The following is a 21,032-nucleotide window of genomic DNA, read 5'->3' on the forward strand; positions in this document are numbered from 1 at the left end:
GGACAGTCTCCATCAACATCTTCACCAGCACCATCTCCTCTCAAACCATAGTTCATCTCTTGTATCCAATTCTTGTCTCATAGTCTGGGATTGGTACCTGTAGGTTGCTAGTAGTGTTGATTACTCCTTGTAGTTGATGCTAGTTGGTTTATTTGGTGGAAGATCATATGTTCAGATCCTATATGCATATTAATACTCCTCTGATTATGAACATGAATATGCTTTGTGAGTAGTTACGTTTGTTCCTGAGGACATGGGAGAAGTCTTGCTATTAGTAGTCATGTGAATTTGGTATTCGTTCGATATTTTGATGAGATGTATGTTGTCGATCCTCTAGTGGTGTTATGTGAACGTCGACTACATGACACTTCACCATTATTTGGGCCTAGAGGAAGGCATTGGGATGTAATAAGTAGATGATGGGTTGCTAGAGTGACAGAAGCTTAAACCCTAGTTTATGCATTACTTCGTAAGGGGCTGATTTGGATCCATATGTTTCATGCTATGGTTAGGTTTACCTTAATACTTTTGTTGTAGTTGCGGATGCTTGCAATAGAGGTTAATCATAAGTGGGATGCTTGTCCAAGTAAGGGCAGCACCCAAGCACCGGTCCACCCACATATCAAATTATCAAAGTACCGAACGCGAATCATATGAACGTGATGAAAACTAGCTTGACAATAATTCCCATGTGTCCTCGGGAGCGCTTTTCTCTATATAAGAGTTTGTTTAGGCTTGTCTTTTGCTACAAAAAGGATTGGGCCACCTTGCTGCACTTTATTTACTTTTGTTACTTGTTGCTCGTTACAAATTATCCTATCACAAAACTATTTGTTACCTATTATTTCAGTGCTTGCAGAGAATACCTTGCTGAAAACCGCTTATCATTTCTTTCTGCTCCTCGTTGGGTTCGACACTCTTACTTATCGAAAGGACTACGACAGATCCCCTATACTTGTGGGTCATCAAGACCGAAAGGTCGAGCATGAATCATATAGTAGATATGATCAACATAGAGATGTTCACCATTGAAAACTACTCCATCTCACGTGATGATCGGACATGGTTTAGTTGATTTGGATCACTGATCATTTAGATGACTAGAGGGATGTCTATCTAAGTGGGAGTTCTTAAGTAATATGATTAATTGGACTTTAATTTATCATGAACTTAGTCCTGATAGTATTTGCAAATCATGTTGTAGATCAATAGCTCGCGATGTAGCTCCTCATTTAATTTTTGATATGTTCCTAGAGAAAAATAAAGTTGAAAGATTTTAGTAGCAATGATGCGGATTGGATCCGTGATCTGAGGATTATCCTAATTGTTGCACAGAAAAAATTATGTCCTTGATGCACCGCCAGGTGACAGAACTATTGCAGGAGCAGATGCAGACGTTATGAACGTTTTCACAAGCTCGGTATGATGACTACTTGATAGTTAAGTGCACCATGCTTTACGGCTTAGAACCAGGACTTCAAAAATGTTTTGAACGCCACGAAGCATATAAGATGTTCCAAGAGTTGAAATTGGTATTTCATACTCATGCCCGTGTCAAGAGGTATGAGACCTCTGACAGTACTTTGCCTACAAGATGGAGGAGAATAGCTCAACCAGTGAGCATGTGCTCAGATTGTCTGGGTACTACAATTGCTTGAATCAAGTGGGAGTTAATCTTCCAGATAAGATAGTAATTGACAAAGTTCTCTAGTCACTATCACCAAGTTTCTAGAACTTCGTGATGAACTATAATATGCAAGGGATAAACAATTCCCAAGCTCTTCGCGATGCTAAAATCGGCGAAGGTAGAAATCAAGAAAAGTATCAAGTGTTGATGGTTGACAAGACCACTAGTTTCAAGAAAAAGGGCAAAGGGAAGAAGGGGAACTTCAAAAAGAACGGCAAGCAAGTTGCTGCTCAAGTGAAGAAGCCCAAGTCTGGACCTAAGCCTGAGACTAAGTGCTTCTACTGCAAAGGGACTGGTCACTGGAAGCGGAACTGCCCTAAGTATTTGGCGGATAAGAAGGATGGCAAAGTGATCAAAGGTATATTTGATATACATGTTATTGATGTGTACTTTACTAGTGTTTATAGCAACCCCTCAGTATTTGATACTAGTTCAGTTGCTAAGAGTAGTAACTCGAAACAGGAGTTGTAGAATAAACAGAGACTAGTTAAGGGCGAGGTGATGATGTGTGTTGGAAGTGGTTCCAAGGTTGATATGATCATCATCGCACACTCCCTATACTTTCGGGATTAGTGTTGAACCTAAATAAATGTTATTTGGTGTTTGCGTTGAGCATGAATATGATTTGATCATGTTTATTGCAATACGTTTATTCATTTAAAGTCCGAGAATAATTGTTGTTATGTTTACATGAATAAAACCTTTGATAGTCATACACCCAATGAAAATAGTTTGTTGGATCTCGATCGTAGTGATACACATATTCATAATATTGAAGCCAAAATATGCAAAGTTAATAATGATAGTGCACTGCTGTTTAGGTCATATTGGTGTAAAGCGCATGAAGAAACTCCATGCTGATGGGCTTTTGAAATCACTTGACTATGAATCATTTGATGCTTGCGAACCATGCCTCATGGGCAAGATGACTAAAACTCCGTTCTCCGAAACAATGGAGCGAGCTACTGACTTATTGGAAATAATACATACCGATGTACGCGGTCCGATGAGCGTTAAGGCTCGCGGCGGGTATCTTTATTTTCTGACCTTCACAGATGATTTGAGCAGATATGGGTATATCTACTTAATGAAACATAAATCTGAAAAGTTCAAAGAATTTCAGAGTGAAGTGGAGAATCATCGTAACAAGAAAATAAAGTTTCTACGATCTGATCGCGGAGGCAAATATTTTAGTTACGAGTTTGGCCTTCATTTAAAAAAATATGGAATAGTTTCACAACTCACGCCACCTGGAACACCACAGCGTAATAGTGTGTCCGAACGTCGTAACCATACTTTATTGGATATGGACCACTATCGTTTTGGGATTATGCATTAGAGACAGCTACATTCACGTTAAATAAGGCGCCATCTAAATCCGTTGAGACGACACCGTATGAACTATGGTTTAGCAATAAACCTAAGCTGTCATTTCTTAAAGTTTGGGGCTGCGATGCTTACGTGAAAAAGCTTCAACCTAATAAGCTCGAACCCAAATCGGAGAAATGCGTCTTCATAGGATCCCCAAAGGAGACTGTTGGGGACACCTTCTATCACAGATCCGAAGGCAACATGTTCGTTGCTAAGAATGGATCCTTTCTAGAGAAGGAGTTTCTCTCGAAAGAAGTGAGTGGGAGGAAAGTAGAACTTGATGAGGTAATTGTACCTTCTCCCAAATTGGAAAGAAGTTCATCACAAAAATCATTTCCAGTGATGCCTACACCAATAAGTGAGCAAGTTAATGATGATGATCATGAAACTTTGGATCAAGTTACTACCAAACCTCGCAGGTCAACCAGAGTATGTTCCGCACCAGAGTGGTACTGTAATCCTGTTCTGGAAGTCATGTTACTAGACCATGACGAACCTACGGACTATGAGGAAGCGATGATGAGCCCAGATACCACGAAATGGCTTGAGGCCATGAAATCTGAGATGGGATCCATGTATGAGAACAAAGTGTGGACTTTGGTTGACTTGCCCGATGATCGGCAAGCCATTTGAGAATAAATGGATCTTCAAGAGGAAGACGGACGCTGATAGTAGTGTTACTATCTACAAAGCTCGACTTGTCGAAAAAGGTTTTTGACAAGTTCAAGGTGTTGACTACGATGAGATTTTCTCACTCGTATCGATGCTTAAAGTCTGTCCGAATCATGTTAGCAATTGCCACATTTCATGAAATCTGGCAAATGGATGTCAAAACGGTATTCCTTAATGGATTTATTAAAAGAAGAGTTGTATATGATGCAACCAGAAGGTTTTCTCAATCCTAAAAGTGCTAACAAAGTGTGCAAGCTCCAGCGATCCATTTATGGACTGGTGCAAGCATCTCGGAGTTGGAATATACGCTTTGATGAGTTGATCAAAGCATATAGTTTTATACAGACTTGCGGTGAAGCCTGTATTTACAAGAAAGTGAGTGGGAGCACTACAGCCTGTCTGATAAGTATATGTGAATGACATATTGTTGATCAGAAATGATGTAGAATTTTCTGGAAAGCATAAAGGAGTGTTTGAAAGGAGTTTTTCAAAGAAATACTTCGGTGAAGCTGCTTACATATTGGGCATCAAGATCTATAGAGATAGATCAAGACGCTTGATAAGATTTTCAATGAGTACATACCTTGACAAGATTTTGAAGTAGTTCAAAATGGAACAGTCAAAGAAAGAGTTCTTGCCTGTGTTGCAAGGAGTGAAGTTGAGTAAAGACTCAAAACCCGACCACGGCAGAAAATAGAAAGAGAATGAAAAGTCATTCCCTGTGCCTCAGTCATAGGTTCTATAAAGTATGCTATGCTGTGTACCAGACCTATTGAGTATCTTGCTATGAGTTTGGCAAGGGAGTACAATAGTGATCTAGGAGTAGATCACGGGACAGCAGTCAAAATTATCCTTAGAAGACTAAGGAAATATTTCTCGGTTATGGAGGTGACAAAGAGTTCGTCATAAAGAGTTACGTCGATGCAAGCTTTTACACCGATCCAGATGACTCTGCGTCCCAATCTGGATACATATTGAAAGTGGGAGCAATTAGGTAGAGTAGCTCCGTGCAGAGCATTATAGACATAGAAATTTGCAAAATACTTACGGATCTGAATGTGGCAGACCCGTAGACTAAAACTTCTCTCACAAGCAAAACATGATCACACCTAAGTACTCTTTGGGTGTTAATCACATAGAGATGTGAACTAGATTATTGACTCTAGTAAACCCTTTGGGTGTTGGTCACATGGCGATGTGAACTATGGGTGTTAATCACATGGTGATGTGAACTCTTGGTGTTAATCACATGCTGATGTGATCTAGATTATTGACTCTAGTGCAAGTGGGAGACTGAAGAAAATATGCCGTAGAGGCAATAATAAAGTTATTATTTATTTCCTTATTTCATGATAAATGTTTATTATTCATGCTATAATTGTATTAACCGGAAACTTAGTACATGTGTGAATACATAGACAAACAGAGTGTCCCTAGTGTGCCTCTACTTGACTAGCTCGTTAATCAAAGATGGTTAAGTTTCCTAGCCATAGACATGAGTTGTCATTTGATGAACGGGATCACATCATTAGTGAATGATGTGATGGACAAGACCCATCCGTTAGCTTAGCACTATGATTGTTTAGTTTATTGCTATTGCTTTCTTCATGACTTATACATGTTCCTATGACTATGAGATTATGCAACTCCTGGATACCGGAGGAACACTTAGTGTGCGAAACGTCACAACGTAACTGGGTGATTATAAAGATGCTCTACAGGTGTCTCCGATGGTGTCTGTTGAATTGGCATAGATCAAGATGAGGATTTGTCACTCCGATTGTCGGAGAGGTATCTCTGGGCCCTCTCGGTAATGCACATCACTATAAGCCTTGCAAGCAATGTGACTAATGAGTTAGTTGCGGGATGATGCATTACGGAACGAGTAAAGAGACTTGCCGGTAACGAGATTGAACTAGGTATGATGATACCGACGATCGAATCTCGGGCAAGTAACATACCGATGACAAAGGGAACAACGTATGTTGTTATGCGGTTTGACCGATAAAGATCTTCGTAGAATATGTAGGATACAATATGAGCATCCAGGTTCCGCTATTGGTTATTGACCGGAGATGTGTCTCGGTCATGTCTACATAGTTCCCAAACCCGTAGGGTCCGCACGCTTAACGTTCGATGACGATTTGTAGTATGAGTTTATGTTATTTGATGACCGAAAGTTGTTCGAGTCTCGGATGAGATCACGGACATGACGAGGAGTATCGAAATGGTCGAGACATAAAGATTGATATATTGGAAGGCTATATTCGGACCAGCCCATGGGGGGGAGGGGCGCGGCCACCCCTTGAGGCCCTTCTCCCCTCTTCCTCCTTCCCTCCTTCTCCTACTAGGAATAGGAAAGAGGAGGGGAATCCTACTTGGACTGGGGAGTCCTAGTAGGATTCCCCACACCTGGCGCGCCCCCTTGGGCCGGCCACCTCTTCCCTCCCCTCCTTTATATACGTGGCCAGGGGGCACCCCATAGACACATAAGTTGATCTTTAGCCGTGTGCGGTGCCCCACTCCACAGTTTTCCACCTCAGTCATAAAATTGTAGTGCTTAGGCGAAGCCCTGCGCCAGTAACTTCATCATCACCGTCACCACACCGTCGTGCTGACGGAACTCTCCCTCGGTCTTAGCTGGATCTAGAGTTCAAGGGACGTCACCGAGCTGAACATGTGCAGATCGCGGAGGTGCCGTGCGTTCGGTACTTGATCGGTTGGATCGCGAAGACGTTCGACTACATCAACCGCGTTACTTAACGCTTCCGCTTTCGGTCTACGAGGGTACATGGACACACTCTCCCGCTCGTTGCTATGCAGCACATAGATAGATCTTGCGTGATCGTAGGTAAAAATTTTGAAATACTGCGTTCCCCAACAACGGCTAGGGCGGCGGAGGACGCGGCTTCGGGCTTGCAGTCCTTCGTGTGCCTCCGATCCTTCCTCTTGGCGGATTGCACAGCCCGCTGCTTGGCCGTCAACGGCTTCTTCTTGGGCGGTGCCGCCATCTTGTGGGTGGCGCGAGGCTTGCCTTTGGCGGAGGCGACAGAGGTGAGGCCGGAGGCGAGGCCGGCGGCAGCATCGAGGATCGGCACGTCGTCCATGGCGAGCGGCGGGGAGTTTTTTTGGGGAAAGAGGAGGAAATGGGGGTGGTTGTGCCACGTACTGGTGGGCCAGGGGGAGGAATAGGCGGGCGTCGCGCGCGTCCGTTTCGTGTCCACACCGACGCAAATGAGGCCCAAATTTGGGTCGGAAATGGGTCGGCAGGCAAACAAAAAGCGAACGAGCGTCCATTTGGGTCGACACGTTGGGCCGATTTTTTTGTCCGTTTCGATCCAAACAGACACGCACGAACAAAATGGGTCGGCACGTTGGAGTTGCTCTAATGCATGCCTAGCAACATGTACCATGCCTGAACAAACCCTTACGGACTAGGCATAGACAGGCTCAAACCCGGGTTTTACCAAGAAATACTTCTACGAGGGACCAAGTTTACCCGGTAAAAATTTGCAAAGATTAATTTTGAAAATAAAAATCTAATATGCACTATATTTTTGGACAGAGGGAATAGCAAAATAGGCAAATTTATCTAAAAAAAAGGCACAAAGAGGGAAAATCATGGCAAAGATAAGAGAACCAGCATCACATGAAAAAGGGAGAAAAAAATATACAGTAAACTCATGCGGAATTAAAATTCCTATAAATTTCTTGTGGGAAGGCTGCCGTTGTAAAGGAATTTTCAATAAACATTAAGTCCAACATCATGGAAAAGTTTCTGTTTCTCTTGCAAAATTCTTAACACGAGGAAAAATTTCCTTCTCACTTCCGGAAATTCCAGCCTCATGAAAAACTAGGTCCAAACTCGTGAAAGAAAAGATCGTTCTGTACCAACATTAGGTCCAACATCACGGAAGTTTCAGGAACTTCTCCCTATATTTCTGCAAAATCCATGAAATTTCCACAGAAACATTATGTTGTTCCTGTAGGATTGCACAATGCATGCCCTATAGTACAACCAGCATATATCTTCAGTAAAAGCCTCGCCGTGGCCGCTCCTTGGCAACCTCCACTAGCAGGGTACGTCCCTCAAGAATCTGCACAAAATTCAAAGTGAAAACCAGATCTCTGAACTGAATGGCGACTCAAACTGGCAGTCGACACTTGAACACTGACCTGTTTGTTCAGAGCATAAACAGCGTCATAAGTTTCCTCCTCCCTCGCCATCGTGACAAAACCAAAACCCCGCGAACGCCAGGTCCCTCCTCTGCGCTCGTACACGATTCTTGCATCAAACACATCGCCGTGCTCACTGAACAGCTCCTCCAACCAAGAGTCGTCCACCTGCCACGGCAGATTTCCCACGTAGATTCCGAACCGATGCCAAGATCGGCGCCGAGGAGTTTCCACCCTTGATGATCTTGGTGTTGCTGCCTTGTTTGCGGAATGACGGCGAGGGGTGTCCATTCGCAAGCCTCTTGATCTAGGAGTTGCATTGTTCACTGATCGACGGCGAGGGGGGTCCATTCGGAAGCCTCTTGATCCAGGAGTTGCATTGTCGTTCACAGATCGACGTGGAGTTTCCACCCTTGCACCACTAGTTCTATGAGCTGCCTTATGCACGGTCAGACGCCTGCCGTACACTTCCTGTCCAGAAAGGTTAGTCAGACAAGATGCAATTTCCATGTTCTTTAGCACCAGCTTAGATCATCGACCATGTGGATTACACATGACTCTGGCATTTAAAGGTCAACAACAATTACTTCAAAGAATCAAGAACACTCTCTTCTCATAGCATTCCGATGATTGAATAAGGCTGTAAATTAAGTTAGGAGAATAAAATGGCCGACGATTAAGTTTGCTTCAGGTTAAGGTTTTCCTCAGATCAGGAACTGCGAGCACGGTCATGTACACCCACAAGAACTTAAAATGAGAAAAACCAGTACCACATTACTTAAGGAATGTATTGCTTGAAAATTTGCAAGGTGTGTGTGCAAATGCAAACCAGAAGAAGCTCATTTTCATGCATACTGCAAGTAGATTGGTTACTAGCAGGTCCTATTTAACTTTTAACTAAATTCATTAAGAAAATATAAAGAAACTAGAAAGGTCAACAAAACAAGTCAACAGCTACTTGAAAGGATCAAGAACACTCTCATCTCATGGCATGCCGATGAATAAGGTGGCAAATTAACTTCGGAGAATAAAATGGCCGATGATTAAGTTTGCTTCAGATTGAGGTTTCCTCAGATCAGCAACTGAGAGCACGGTCACATACACCCACAAGAACTTAAAATGAGAAAACCAGTACCAGATTATTGTTGGAATGTACTGCTTGAAAGGTTGAAAGGTGTGTGTGCAAATGCAAACCGGGAGTAGTTCATTTTCATTCATGCTGCAAGCAGATTGGTTACTAGCAGGTCCTATTTAATTCTTAATTAAATTCAGAAAATATAAAGAAACTAGACCCATCAAGATATAGAGTATACTTACATAGCGATGGAACATCTCTGCAGCCCTCTCAGCCTCCGCAACAGAACTCATGGTGACAAACCCAAACCCACGACTCTGGCCTGTGTTCCTGTTGCAAATGACCTGCACACACACAAAGTTGAAACTGACATCATCACCAACTCTAAGATGATCTTGTTGAGCACTTGTGGGAACTTGACGGCGGTTGATTCATGCACTTTTACCACGTTTATTTGGATTATTACTTCATTAGGACTATAATGGTGTGTTTCGGGTTTAAATATTTAATTCAAAAACTTGAATTTGAAGTATTGTTTTATCAAGTTCTGAATTAATGTGTGGTGCATACGTAGTTCAAATGGAGTTTGCATGCAGAAGCAAAAGATGGGAGAGAAAAGGAAAAGAAAAACTGTTTGCGCTAAATTTTAAGATGCTACAGATGCTCATACTGTTGGTCGCGATCGGAAGCATCGGGAAAAGGGTGCCGAAGTGTTGCTATCAATTCCTTCAGTTCCTTGAACCTATTCTGCAGTATTTTATCATAGGTCTTTCCGATGGATCACGCTGAGAGACAGAATATGTCCGTCCTATTTATCGAACCATTTGGTACGTTACGGACTTTCATGTCTGAACTTACGAACGATTTGCCGTGGAGAGCATGCAACTAATTGGTGTTCACAACTGAAGTAGGAGTAGATCACTATATAAAGTCGACCCTGCAGCTCTCTAACCACGCAAAAACAAACCAGTGTAGCAGCAACCAAAAAAAAGAAGGTTACAGTTCAAGTGTGTTCAGTAGCTAAGATGGCTACCGCAAGAGCTCTAGCCACCATCGCAATCTTCCTGCTGGCGGCGCTCTCCACCTCCCACATCGCGTCCTCACTCCGCCCGGGTCTTGGCGTCTGCCGTGCAAGTGGCTATCTTCCAGGAAAGTCGGGCAACTGCGAGAAGAGCAACGACCCGGACTGCTGTGAGGACGGCAAGAGATACCCGCAGTACCACTGCTCGCCCCCGGTCACCGCGACCACCAAGGCCGTCTTGACGCTCAACAGCTTCGAGAAGGGCAAGGACGGCGGTGGCCCATCGGAGTGTGACAACGCCTACCATAGCGACGTGGAGATGGTCGTCGCGCTCTCCACCGGCTGGTTCAAGAACATGGCCCGTTGCGGGCACCGTATCAAGATCAGTGCCAATGGCAACTCCGTGTACGCCAAGGTGGTGGACGAGTGCGACTCCGTGTATGGCTGCGACGAGGACCACAACTACGAGCCACCCTGTGCCAACAACATCGTCGACGCGTCTCCGGCGGTGTGGAACGCATTGGGGCTCGACCAGAACGTCGGCATGGAGGGCATCACCTGGTCTGACGAGTGAGCACCTTCGTTTTTTCTAAACGTACCACTTTGTCGGTCACAGTGTCATGTATATAATTTTCGTTGTCAGTTACACAGATCCTATAGGGAGCTCAGATTATGCATATGATTGTGTGATTGTATAAAATAAACAGTGCAGCCTATGGTTTAGCACCGATGAGAAGTTATTGTGTGTGATCTTCTAACTGCCTCTCAACACCCGCACAAACTGACGAACAAATAGTATAAAGAAACAACTTTACTCCCATAACAGATTAATAAGTAGCATGGCATATCCAAATAATAAGATATATACTATATCCGATTCAGCTTTCCCTCCACACAGAACAAGCATCCATTGCAAAATTTGTAATTTTGTAGATGTGTGTAGATTATTAAGGAGTCAGACATGGGTATTGGATAATGAGAGCTAAAAGGCTCACCTTGGAGTCTTCAACGATACCGGCATACTCGAAGAGTTCGGCGAGATACCGGCTGTCAATGTCGTAGTGTAGGTTCCCGACATACACACTAGTAGAAAAAGAGGCTTCCATACGCCCCCATTAGTCCCCAAAATAATCGAACCGCGACCAAAGGGGTTTTTAGTCGCGGTTCGGGAGGAGACCCGCGACCAACTATCTGGGCCCAGCGCGCTCGGTCGACAGCTGGCGGAGGGGAGGGGCTTTAGTCCCGGTTGGCCTGGCCAACCGGGACTAAAGGTCCTCAGGCTGGCCCGAAGGCCTTTAGTCGCGGTTGGCCAGACCAACCGGGATTAAAGGTTAGACCTTTAGTCCCGGTTGGTCTGGCCAACCGCGACTAATGGCCCGAACCTTTAGTCGCGGTTGGCCAGACCAACCGGGATTAAAGGTTAGACCTTTAGCCCCGGTTGGTCTGGCCAACCGCGACTAAAGGGATTTGAGGCCTCATTTTCAAACTCTACCCCCCCCCCCCCATCGCCTTTTCAGTTTTAGAAAAAACAAAAGAAAATGATGGAAATGTCAAAAAAATAAAATAAAATAAGTTTCTCATGTGATATGTGGTCTAGTTGTTGGGAAAATTAACAAATATGAATTTCGACTTTATTTGCAAAATCTCTCTGGAATTTCTTAAAATGGGCATAACTTTTGCATACGAACTCGGATGAAAAAGTTTTTTATATGAAAAATCATCTACTCGAAAAGTTACATCCGAATTTAATCGGGGGAACCCCGTTAAACATTTTCAAAATCCTCAAAAACCTAACAGAAAAAAAGATACGGGGCTTTTAAGATCTGGAGAGGCAAAAAAATTCAAAAAATTTCAAATTGTGGTCAAACTGTGGTCAAACAATGGTCAAACTAATTATTCTAGAATATTAGTGTTATTAAATAATTATTTCAGTTTTTTTTAAATTTTGGTCAAATCTGGTCAAATAGTGGTCAAACTAATTATTGCCGAAATATTAGTGTCACTAAATAATTATTGTTTTTTAAAACAATAGTTTCAATCTCAAACAGTGAAATGTGTCACTTCATGCTGAAGCTAAATTCCTGAGGGTTAATAGAATTGACATCCTACTATTGTCAGGAAAACAACAAGTGCAGACTTGGAAACGAGGGAGAATAGAACCCGGAAGTTAAGCGTGCTCAGGCTGGAGTAGTGAGAGGATGGGTGACCGTCCGGGAAGTTAGATGATTTGGAATGATGAGGGGTGATTAGAGATTAGAGGATAAATTGAGCAGTGATGAGGGGTGGTGATTAGAGATTAGAGGTTAAAATAATTCAGAAATTTGAAAATAAAAAAAATTAAAAAAATTCGCAAAAAAACCAGGTTTAAACCTGCGGAGGCCTTTAGTCCCGGTTAGCCACGAGAACCGGGACTAAAGCCTTTAGTCGCGGTTCGTAAGAGGCGCGACTAAAGGGGGGGTCTTTAGTCGCGCATATTTAGTCCCGGTTGCACAGCCGGGACTAAAGGCCTTTGCGAATCGGGACTAAAGGCCTTTTTTCTACTAGTGACACCTTGGCTTCCTCGAGCAGCTCGTCGTCGTACTCAGACGTATAATCCTCATCCCCTTCCTGCTGGTATGACTCTTGTCGCTGGGGGCGGCGCCTCTAGGAGCTGCCTTGCGCACAATCAGACGTCTGCCGTACACTTCCTGCCCACATTGAAGGCCAATCAGAAAAGCATGAGAATTCTACATTCTTTACCACAAGCTACATCTCATATGAATTAACCATGACAACCGAAAGAAACGAATTGAATTTCGGGAAATACAAATAAACAAGCCTCATCAAGTTGCAAAATATACTCACATAGCCATGGTAGATCCTCACAGCCCTCTCAGCCTCCTGAACAGTACCCATGGTGACAAACCCAAATCCACGGCTCTGGCCTGTTTCTCTGTTGTAAACGACCTGCAAATCCCAACAGTACATATTATATTTATCTGTTGTTTTAGAACAGAGAGCCAAAAAGAAAACATGCATATCCTTCTGCCGAATGCTGATGAAATTATCTCAAAGAAAAAAGGAGTGCCGACGAAACAAACGACACTAGTGCAGTACTGATAAAAACAGATCACCTAGCAATTTAATGAGTAGTGATCAATCCGAGTGGTAAGACTCAACCTAGACATATTTTGCAAGAAATTACAAACTAGCCAACTGACTCTAGCAGCCAAGGTTTTGGTTACCGGTCGAAATTTTAAGATTTCCCATGGTTACGGCGTATTTCCACGCCCCTGGGTAAATCCCCATACCGAGCAAAAAATACCAATTTTTTGAATTTAAACACTCGACTTTTAGTAAAGTACATAGGATCTAATTAATGCCGTGAGAGTTGGTTCTAACGTGTTGGTAGCAACCTAGTTCTTGTTTTGAGAGGTCTCTGGTTTGAATGTTTGTTCATTCACTTATTTGAATTCAAAATTCAACTATAAAATTCGTTCGAAATAAATATTCTCGGTATTTCTTGGTAACCGTGGTAACCACGTTTACCAGTCCCCCTCGATAAAATTGCCTCATTCGATAACCAAAACCTTGCTAGCAGCTTCAATTGCGCATAAGCCCATTCGTGCTGGTAAAGGATTTCACATATCGATGAGCAGATATGGCAATGAAGAGCGATGAGTCTCACCTTCGAGGACAGGACGGCGCCGGCATGCTCGAAGCTCAACGCGAGGGCCCTGTTGCCAATGTTGTAAGGTAGGTTCCCAACATACAACTTTGTGCCATCTCGCACGTATTCCTCCTCTGTCATGTACTCCCTGTCCTCTTCATGCCTGTCTGGCTCTGGCAGGTAGCTGAAGGCAGTGGAAGGGTACGTATTTTCAGCGGTGTGAGCATTGCTAGCATGTCTTGCAGCTCTCGTCGCAGCAGTTGCAGCGTATTCTCTTGATGCACTGACAGTTTGCTCCACACGGTGACTAATTTGAGAAGTGTAACCATTGTGTGTATCTCTTGCAGCTCTTATCACAAGGTTTGCTCTTGGTGCACCGGCAGTTGGATCTATGGGTTGAGTGATCTGAGCAGTGTGAGCATTGCTTGTAACTCTTCCAGCTCTTATCGCAGGGTGTGGCATTGCTGCAATGACTGTTGGTTCTAAAGGGGGAGTTACTTGAGCGGTGTGAGCATTGCTTGTACCACTTGAAGCTCTTATTGCGGGGTGTGGCCTTGGTGCACTGATAGTCGGCTCTACTAGGTGAGTAACCTGAGCAGTGTGAGCATTGCTTGCTCTTGTCGCAGGGCTTGGTGCACTGGCAGTTCGCTGTACATTCAGTGGCGCTCTAACTGAAGTATGACCTTCTTGGTTTCGGTTCACAACATTCCGAAGAGGACTCCGGTTGGCAAGTGAAAGGCGGCTGAAAACTGATGTCACTGTTGGGTGCACCATTGTAGGGTATACAAGGTTTTCCTTTTCTGGATGAGATGCCTGAAGCCCTTTGCACTTGAATGCAAGCCTCATCGTTTTCCATTTTGTTTCCTTATCCGTAGCATGACAATGATCATCAGCCGAGAGACCTTTACCCCAATAAGCGCACGGAGCTGGGGCGTCGCATACAAAGCAGTAGCACTGCATTTGGAAAACAACAATGAATTCGCATTGCCAGCAGGATCAGGGAGTGAAAATGCTTGCAACTCACCATGGTACAGTGCTTCTCGTGGGAGGTAGCGCCGAAGGGCATAGTAGAACATAAATGGCGTGAGTGAGGGAAGTCGCGGCATGCTACCTGCAGAGCAAAAACAGAGCCAATAATGAAGGAATGCTAGCGCAGTTAAACAATAGTACTACATGTTCTGCATAAAAGAAATGTATAATGGGCGTCTATGTAACAATTTTTTCCTTTTCTGAAATGCGCATCTAAATGGGCCTTATTTTGTATTAGAAGAAACAAGCCCAAATATCAAAAATATATAATGGCATCGGTAGTGACCACGAACGCCCAACCAAGCTATATTTTGCAATGAAAAACTTAGCGGCCTGCTCTAAGACAAATACAAAGAAATAAAAAATAATAGGCTAAAGTAGATAATTGCACAATAGTCAGGTACTCAGGTGGGCCAAGTATGGAAGGGCAGAAACCATGTTACAGGTTGAATAATGCATCTTTCACATTATTTGGAATCATAAGTTGTGTTCTGCAGCAGTGACTGAACACACGATAGACTCTTAAATTTTTGTCTCCTGTTTTCTGTAAAGAAATCCACATGCTCTCCGAATCACCTTTGCAACTCGATTCTGAAGACAAACACACATACATGTCCAATAAATCAGGACTAGGTATGCACACCACTGCTCGTACGGTATTTGCGGGATCAAAATGCAATTCTACATATCAAAATGGAGGGAAACAAAATAGCTTGCCTTCCTCAGTAACTACCTGTCAATGCCCCCCCCCCCCTCGCGCTGCCCTCCCCAGGGCGGCTCGAGGGCGCCTAGGGTTTCCCCGGTGCCGCCCCCTCCATCCTCCCTCCCTCCCTTGCCGTCACCCGAGGCGGTCGCCGGGCGCCTGTGTGGCTGCCGATGACGGTGGCGGCGAGGCCTCCGTCCCTTCTCTCTCGAGAAGGACTCCGGATCCAGGGCGGCGGCCCTTGGCGGCGAGGCGGTGCCGTCTCCGGCTGGCGGCGTGCGCGGGAGGTGCGGGCCGGCTTCCTCGGCTGCTCGGGTGGCGAGGAGCGGGCGGATTGCGGCTGTGGGGCGGCGAGGTCATCCTTCCTCCGCTCTAGATCTGAAGGTCAGGCTCCCCTCTCTGCTCTCTTCCTCTGCTGGCTCGTTCGATTTGGGGCCTCTGGCCGCTGGATCCGGTGCCGGCGGGGTGCGCCCCAAACTGGTGGTGTGGGTTGAGCCCGGGGGGAACCCCTGTTTGGTCTTTTCCAGCACGGCGGCGGCGGCGCCTTTTGACGTCGTTCTACTCCCTGGAGTCGCCGTTGTGGGCTCCCCTCCACACCATGGCCAATGTTCCCGGGCGAAAGCTCGAATCCCTGCTGGATGGGCGGCGGCGGCGCCAGGTGTGTCGTGTCCTCCTTGGAGGCGCCGCCTGGGAAAGATTGGTGCTTTGGGGTTGCGTGCAGCAGCTTGTAGGTGGGCGGCTGGTGTCTATCGAGTCTCTGTGGCTCGGTAGCTCCTTCACTTCGGCAACTCTTCCGGCGGCTTACCCTCTACGATTGGCCGCCTTCGGTGTCTGCGGTGTTGTTGTTGTGTGTGTGCTCCAACTTGTGGTCGTGCTCCGTGGCGGGCCCAGTCTCGAGACCAACCTTTGCTCAAGCTCTCGGGTGAGCGTCTCTTCATTCGACGGTGCGGCGCCTTCGAGCCTAGGCGAGGGGAAGGGATCCCCTTCGATGTTAGAGAGGGCAGGTGTTGGGTCATCTCCTCTGCTGGTTTCCAGTCCTGTCTTCGATTCCTCTGCCGGTGCTGATCCTCGAGGCTGCACTCGTAGTCATATTGGTGCCTTGCTGTAGTGGGCTTATCCTCAACTAGCAGTTCTTCATAGTTAATCTTCTGTTTGCTGGTTGTAAGTGTAGCGTTGTAAGCTGTTCTTGCAGCCCCCTTGTATCGTTTGGCCGATGTTGTGTGGTGTTCTTGTTCTTGTACTCCTGGCCGGTTGATGGCTTTGTTAATTCAAAGCCGGGCTCTTCTTGAGCCTTCGTTCTAAAAAAAAACTACCTGTCAATGTAAATAACAAATGAATGACACTGCAGGCCCCTAGCCTTGGGAAAATGTGTGAAGGAATTTTTTTGAGAGGGCTTAGATGAGAAGAAAAATAGTATTAGGCCTGGTACAGCTTTTACCCAAAAGCTTCTTGATTAGAGAAAACCCCTTATATGCAATTTTCTGCAGACTAATCCCTTGTTTACCTGTCATTCTTTTTGGGCCTACATCCGGAAATCTGCAAGGCCTTGATGGCTTTTATTTTGATCCCTGATTTAGTTCCGCGCATATTTTTGGGGGCGACATTAAATGAACACAGAATGTTAAAATTAATATATCATCTCTAAAGTCTATACGACGTTTGCAACTCGATTCTGAAGTTAAGTCATGCACACGTAGATGTCCGATCAGATCAGGTCCGATACGTTACGTAGTCTATGGCACAGTGCAAAAACATATCATCTCCATACGTAGTCTCCAATTTTCGCAAGGTGCTTCTGTTCCATGGCACACACAGAATGAATGCAGTGTCATGGATCGAATTACCTGGCCTTTCTCTGCAACTATCTGCAACTCATCCGAGCCGCCATCGTTCCCCGCAGCCCCGTCCTCATCCGCAACGGCGACGGCCGCATAAGGGTCGCCGTCCAGAACCACGCAGTCGCCGTCGTCCTCGCCAACGCCGTCGGCACCACCGGACTCGCCCTTCTTCACCACGAGATCGCAGACCCCGCCATCAGCTGCATCGTCAAAACGCAGCTTCCTGGCCACGGGGGGAGATCCGTCCTCCTCCTCCTCCTCCTCATCGGAGCTGATCTCCACAACGTCCGGCGCCGCGGGACCCGTCCTTCCGCCCACAGAATCCTTGGCTGGACCAGGCGGAGGCCTCCGAGAAACCAGGAAGCCGTGAAGGAGGCCACAGTATCCCGCCATGGACGTACGAATCCCGGACCCCAGAGGCTGCCGCTGCCAAGAAACGGACTTTATGGGATCGCGCGTAGAAATGCAGCAGATCTTGGCTCGATCGGTGGCGCTCGCTTCTACCGCCGGTGAATTCGGCGTCGATTGCGGTTGCGGGCACCTCTGCTCTGCTGTGCGTATGGGCGGTTCACTTTTTTTGAAATTTGACTTCCAACCCCCTACGAGCCGTTTCGTAAAAGCGACGTGGGCCGGGCCGGTGGGAAAACATTGCCCAGCCCGGTTATCATTGGCTCCAGTACAATTTCTCGTTACTAAAAAAAAACATACAATTTCTCAAAAGAAAAAAAAAAACACCTGCAACACATATTTTTGTTTACTTTGCTCAAAACAAAATTGGGCATGGAACAGCTGCAATACATGACCGATATACAATGGTGTCGTTCTTTCACCAGCACGCCTCCTACCGGAAGCAGAAGGAGGTGATATATATAGGACGCAGAGTTTCTGCTCCCGAGTTCAAATGTTCTCGGGTGAACAGTAAAATCAAAACAAAATCGAAAAAATTCAAAAAAATTCAGTCTTTTTGGGAGAAATATTGACAAAAGTTTTAAGTGCCTTCAAAATTTCGTCATGAAATCACACTCTTAGAAGGCATGGCAAAAAAATCGGTACTCTGAAAATGCTACTTTCAAAAGCATTGGAGCACTGAGTTTTTTTTTTGCCATGCCTTACAGGAATGTGATTCCATGACGAATTTTTGCAAGCATTTGGAACTATTTTCAATGTTTCTCCCAAAGAAAGTTGGATTTTTGAAAAAAAAAAGATTTTACTGTTCACCGAGCTCATTTGAGCTCGGGAGCAGAAAGGCACTTTCGATATATGTAGCTAACTTCTTTTGTATGCATTGGTGGCTAACTTCTTTTCACAATTGTGGTATGTAGCTCAGCATTGCTCAAGAATTGTACAAGGGCAAAGCAAAGAAAGGCAATGCATTCGGTTTACACCATTGTTGGGTGGACCTTCGCAATGTGGAGAAATCGAAGAATTGCCTCATCAACAAAATTCCAAATAATAAGAAACCACATAGCTTGGTTGGAAATGCTTTACAAGTTGACACCGACGATGATGCATCAACTGTCAAGGAGTGAAAAAGAAGCCCCGCTTCCAACTTGGATGCTACCAAGAGGCTCAATGGATGAAGAAAGGCAAGAAGAAGTTGAAGAAGGGAGGAGACAATGACTACAAGGAATCATTGGGCAACATCATATAGAATAAGAAAGGAGACGGCCGTTGAAAGGGCGGCTCTCACCGGTCATCGTGTCGCTCCAGGGGAAACTCTGACCCCCGGGTCAGGCGGTGGCGGCGCGCTAGCGTCGTAACCTTCTTGGAGGCGCCGCCTTGGAGCTCACGGTTCGTCATATGCGGCTTCATCTCTTCGCGGTGGCGTGTTCACGGTGGAGGTCCCCGATTGCTCTTGTAGTGTTAGGGATGGTGTTGCTGCGCTCAGCGCCTATGTATCCCGCCTTGGGTGTGTGCGTATGTTGTCGTGGGGTGTGTTTGTACTTGGGTTGTGGTTGATCTGTGCTTTATATATAAAGCGGGGCGAAAGCCTTTTTCGGTAAGGGCGACATTGGAGATAAAATAAATGAAGGAGAGGAGGGAGGCTGAGGAGAGGAGGGAGGCTGAGGAGAGGAGGGCGGCAGCCGATGAGTGGAGGGCGGAGGTTGGGGAGAGGAAGGTGGCCTACGATGAAAGAATCAAGAGCTTGGAAGCATCGAAACACGATCATCTTTCACAATGCACAACTTGTCTTAGTTCGCCTACTTGACACATTTAAGTCGCATGCTAGGGAATGGATGATGACGTGCGCGAGGGATATGGTGGTGTTGCTTCCGGTGGTGGCAATCTCTAGCACTGGGAGGCATCAAGTTGTAATTTGTAGTTACGGGGGTGTTTCTCTTCTTAGGGCTTGTACAAACATTTCATTCTATTAATGTATCTAGACGCAAGGCTTTTGCATTTTTTTGAAAAAACAACAAGAGAGGGAAAACGTGGCAAGGATGGCAATATGTAACCCAACATCACATGGAAGCCAGTTTGAACCCCGATGGGAGACGGAGGAAATTTGGAACCTTTGGAAAAGTTTTAACTATGCAATGCCATTTTGACTTTAAGTTCAAGGTAATACACTTCAGGATTCCTATGCATGCCCTACTTTAACTGAGTTTTGGAGGATAACAAACAATCACTCCTTGGCGGCTGACTGCCCTCGCGGTCATGCCCGACCCCATATTCATAATATAAAGCAAAGATGGTATTTGAAGCATCTCCATAAATTATCATGATTTTATTAGAAGGTGACTGGATATATTATATTGAAGAATTTATTTCTCAAATAGACAGTAAATGAAACTAACTTTGATTCGAAAATATTGTACTGGACATGGCATTTTTTTCATATATGTAGTTTATATGCATAGAGGAGCATCTAGGATTTCTCGCAAAAAAGAGAGGAGCTTCTAGGGTTTCTGTTATAGAATTTTATCACAAGTGGATATGAGGGTTTGTTTGTAAATTCAGGGCTAGAGTTTGTTATTTTAATAAACTAGATCATCAATGCTGCACCCGTCTATTCTTGTATTCAAATGGTATGAATATTCATAGAATTTAGATACAAATCGACCTGTTTGTAGTATAAGGCTGTGAGAGAACGTCGTACCCTGCCTAGGGCGACGGCTTCGTGTTATATAGGGTCGGGGCGCAACTCCCGCATAACGTACAGAGGTTGATTACATCGTTGGGATCCTGACTTGAGACCCAAGGGATAGACTAGAGAGATAGAGATAGTTACAATAGATAAGAGAGAATCACAACTACCCTAGTCTACAGCTTCGGTTGAGGTGGACTCCTGGTCGAACCCATGCGTCAACTCTGTCGTGGTAGATACGTTGCTTAACACCCTCCCTTAATCACAACTGCGTTAAGTTGAGATTACGTTTGAACTCTTCAAAGTTTCTTGTGGGCAATGCTTTTGTAAAGTCATCTGCAACTCGGTCTCGTGAATGAACAAACCGAATTTCCAATTGTCTGTTGACAACTCTTTCTCTGACAAAGTGAAAATCTATCTCGATGTGTTTTGTTCTTGCATGGAACACTGGATTAGCAGATAGATAAGTGGCACCCAAGTTGTCACACCATAAACAAGGAATTCTGGTGTGCTTCACACCAAGTTCTCTTAACATGGACTGAACCCAGATAATTTCTGTTGTAGCATTTCCTAATGCTTTATACTCTGCTTCAGTGCTTGACCTGGATACAGTAGCCTGTTTCTTAGCACACCATGATATCAAATTTGGTCCAAAGAACACTGCAAATCCACCAGTGGATCGTCTATCATCGACACTTCCTGCCCAATCAGAGTCAGAGAATG

At 45.0% G+C, this 21,032-nt stretch overlaps 2 protein-coding genes across 2 annotated transcripts; both read right to left on the minus strand.

Moving 5' to 3' along the window:
* Window positions 1-7,600: 7,600 nt before the first annotated feature.
* LOC123100408 (31 kDa ribonucleoprotein, chloroplastic-like) lies at window positions 7,601-11,168 on the minus strand. The gene is made up of 5 exons (XM_044522347.1): window positions 10,998-11,168; window positions 9,224-9,325; window positions 8,338-8,377; window positions 7,907-8,154; window positions 7,601-7,827 (listed from the first exon to the last, which is right to left on the minus strand). Exons 1-5 carry the CDS (start codon window positions 11,106-11,108, stop codon window positions 7,762-7,764), a joined length of 567 nt encoding a protein of 188 aa, XP_044378282.1. The 5' UTR covers window positions 11,109-11,168; the 3' UTR covers window positions 7,601-7,761.
* Window positions 11,169-12,460: 1,292 nt separating this feature from the next.
* Window positions 12,461-17,761, minus strand: LOC123100407 (uncharacterized). The gene is made up of 5 exons (XM_044522346.1): window positions 17,228-17,761; window positions 14,676-14,762; window positions 13,670-14,605; window positions 12,847-12,948; window positions 12,461-12,689 (listed from the first exon to the last, which is right to left on the minus strand). Exons 1-5 carry the CDS (start codon window positions 17,612-17,614, stop codon window positions 12,543-12,545), a joined length of 1,659 nt encoding a protein of 552 aa, XP_044378281.1. The 5' UTR covers window positions 17,615-17,761; the 3' UTR covers window positions 12,461-12,542.
* Window positions 17,762-21,032: the final 3,271 nt, after the last annotated feature.

Source organism: Triticum aestivum, chromosome 4D, assembly GCF_018294505.1.
Source record: "Triticum aestivum cultivar Chinese Spring chromosome 4D, IWGSC CS RefSeq v2.1, whole genome shotgun sequence".
Taxonomy (NCBI): Eukaryota; Viridiplantae; Streptophyta; class Magnoliopsida; order Poales; family Poaceae; genus Triticum; species Triticum aestivum.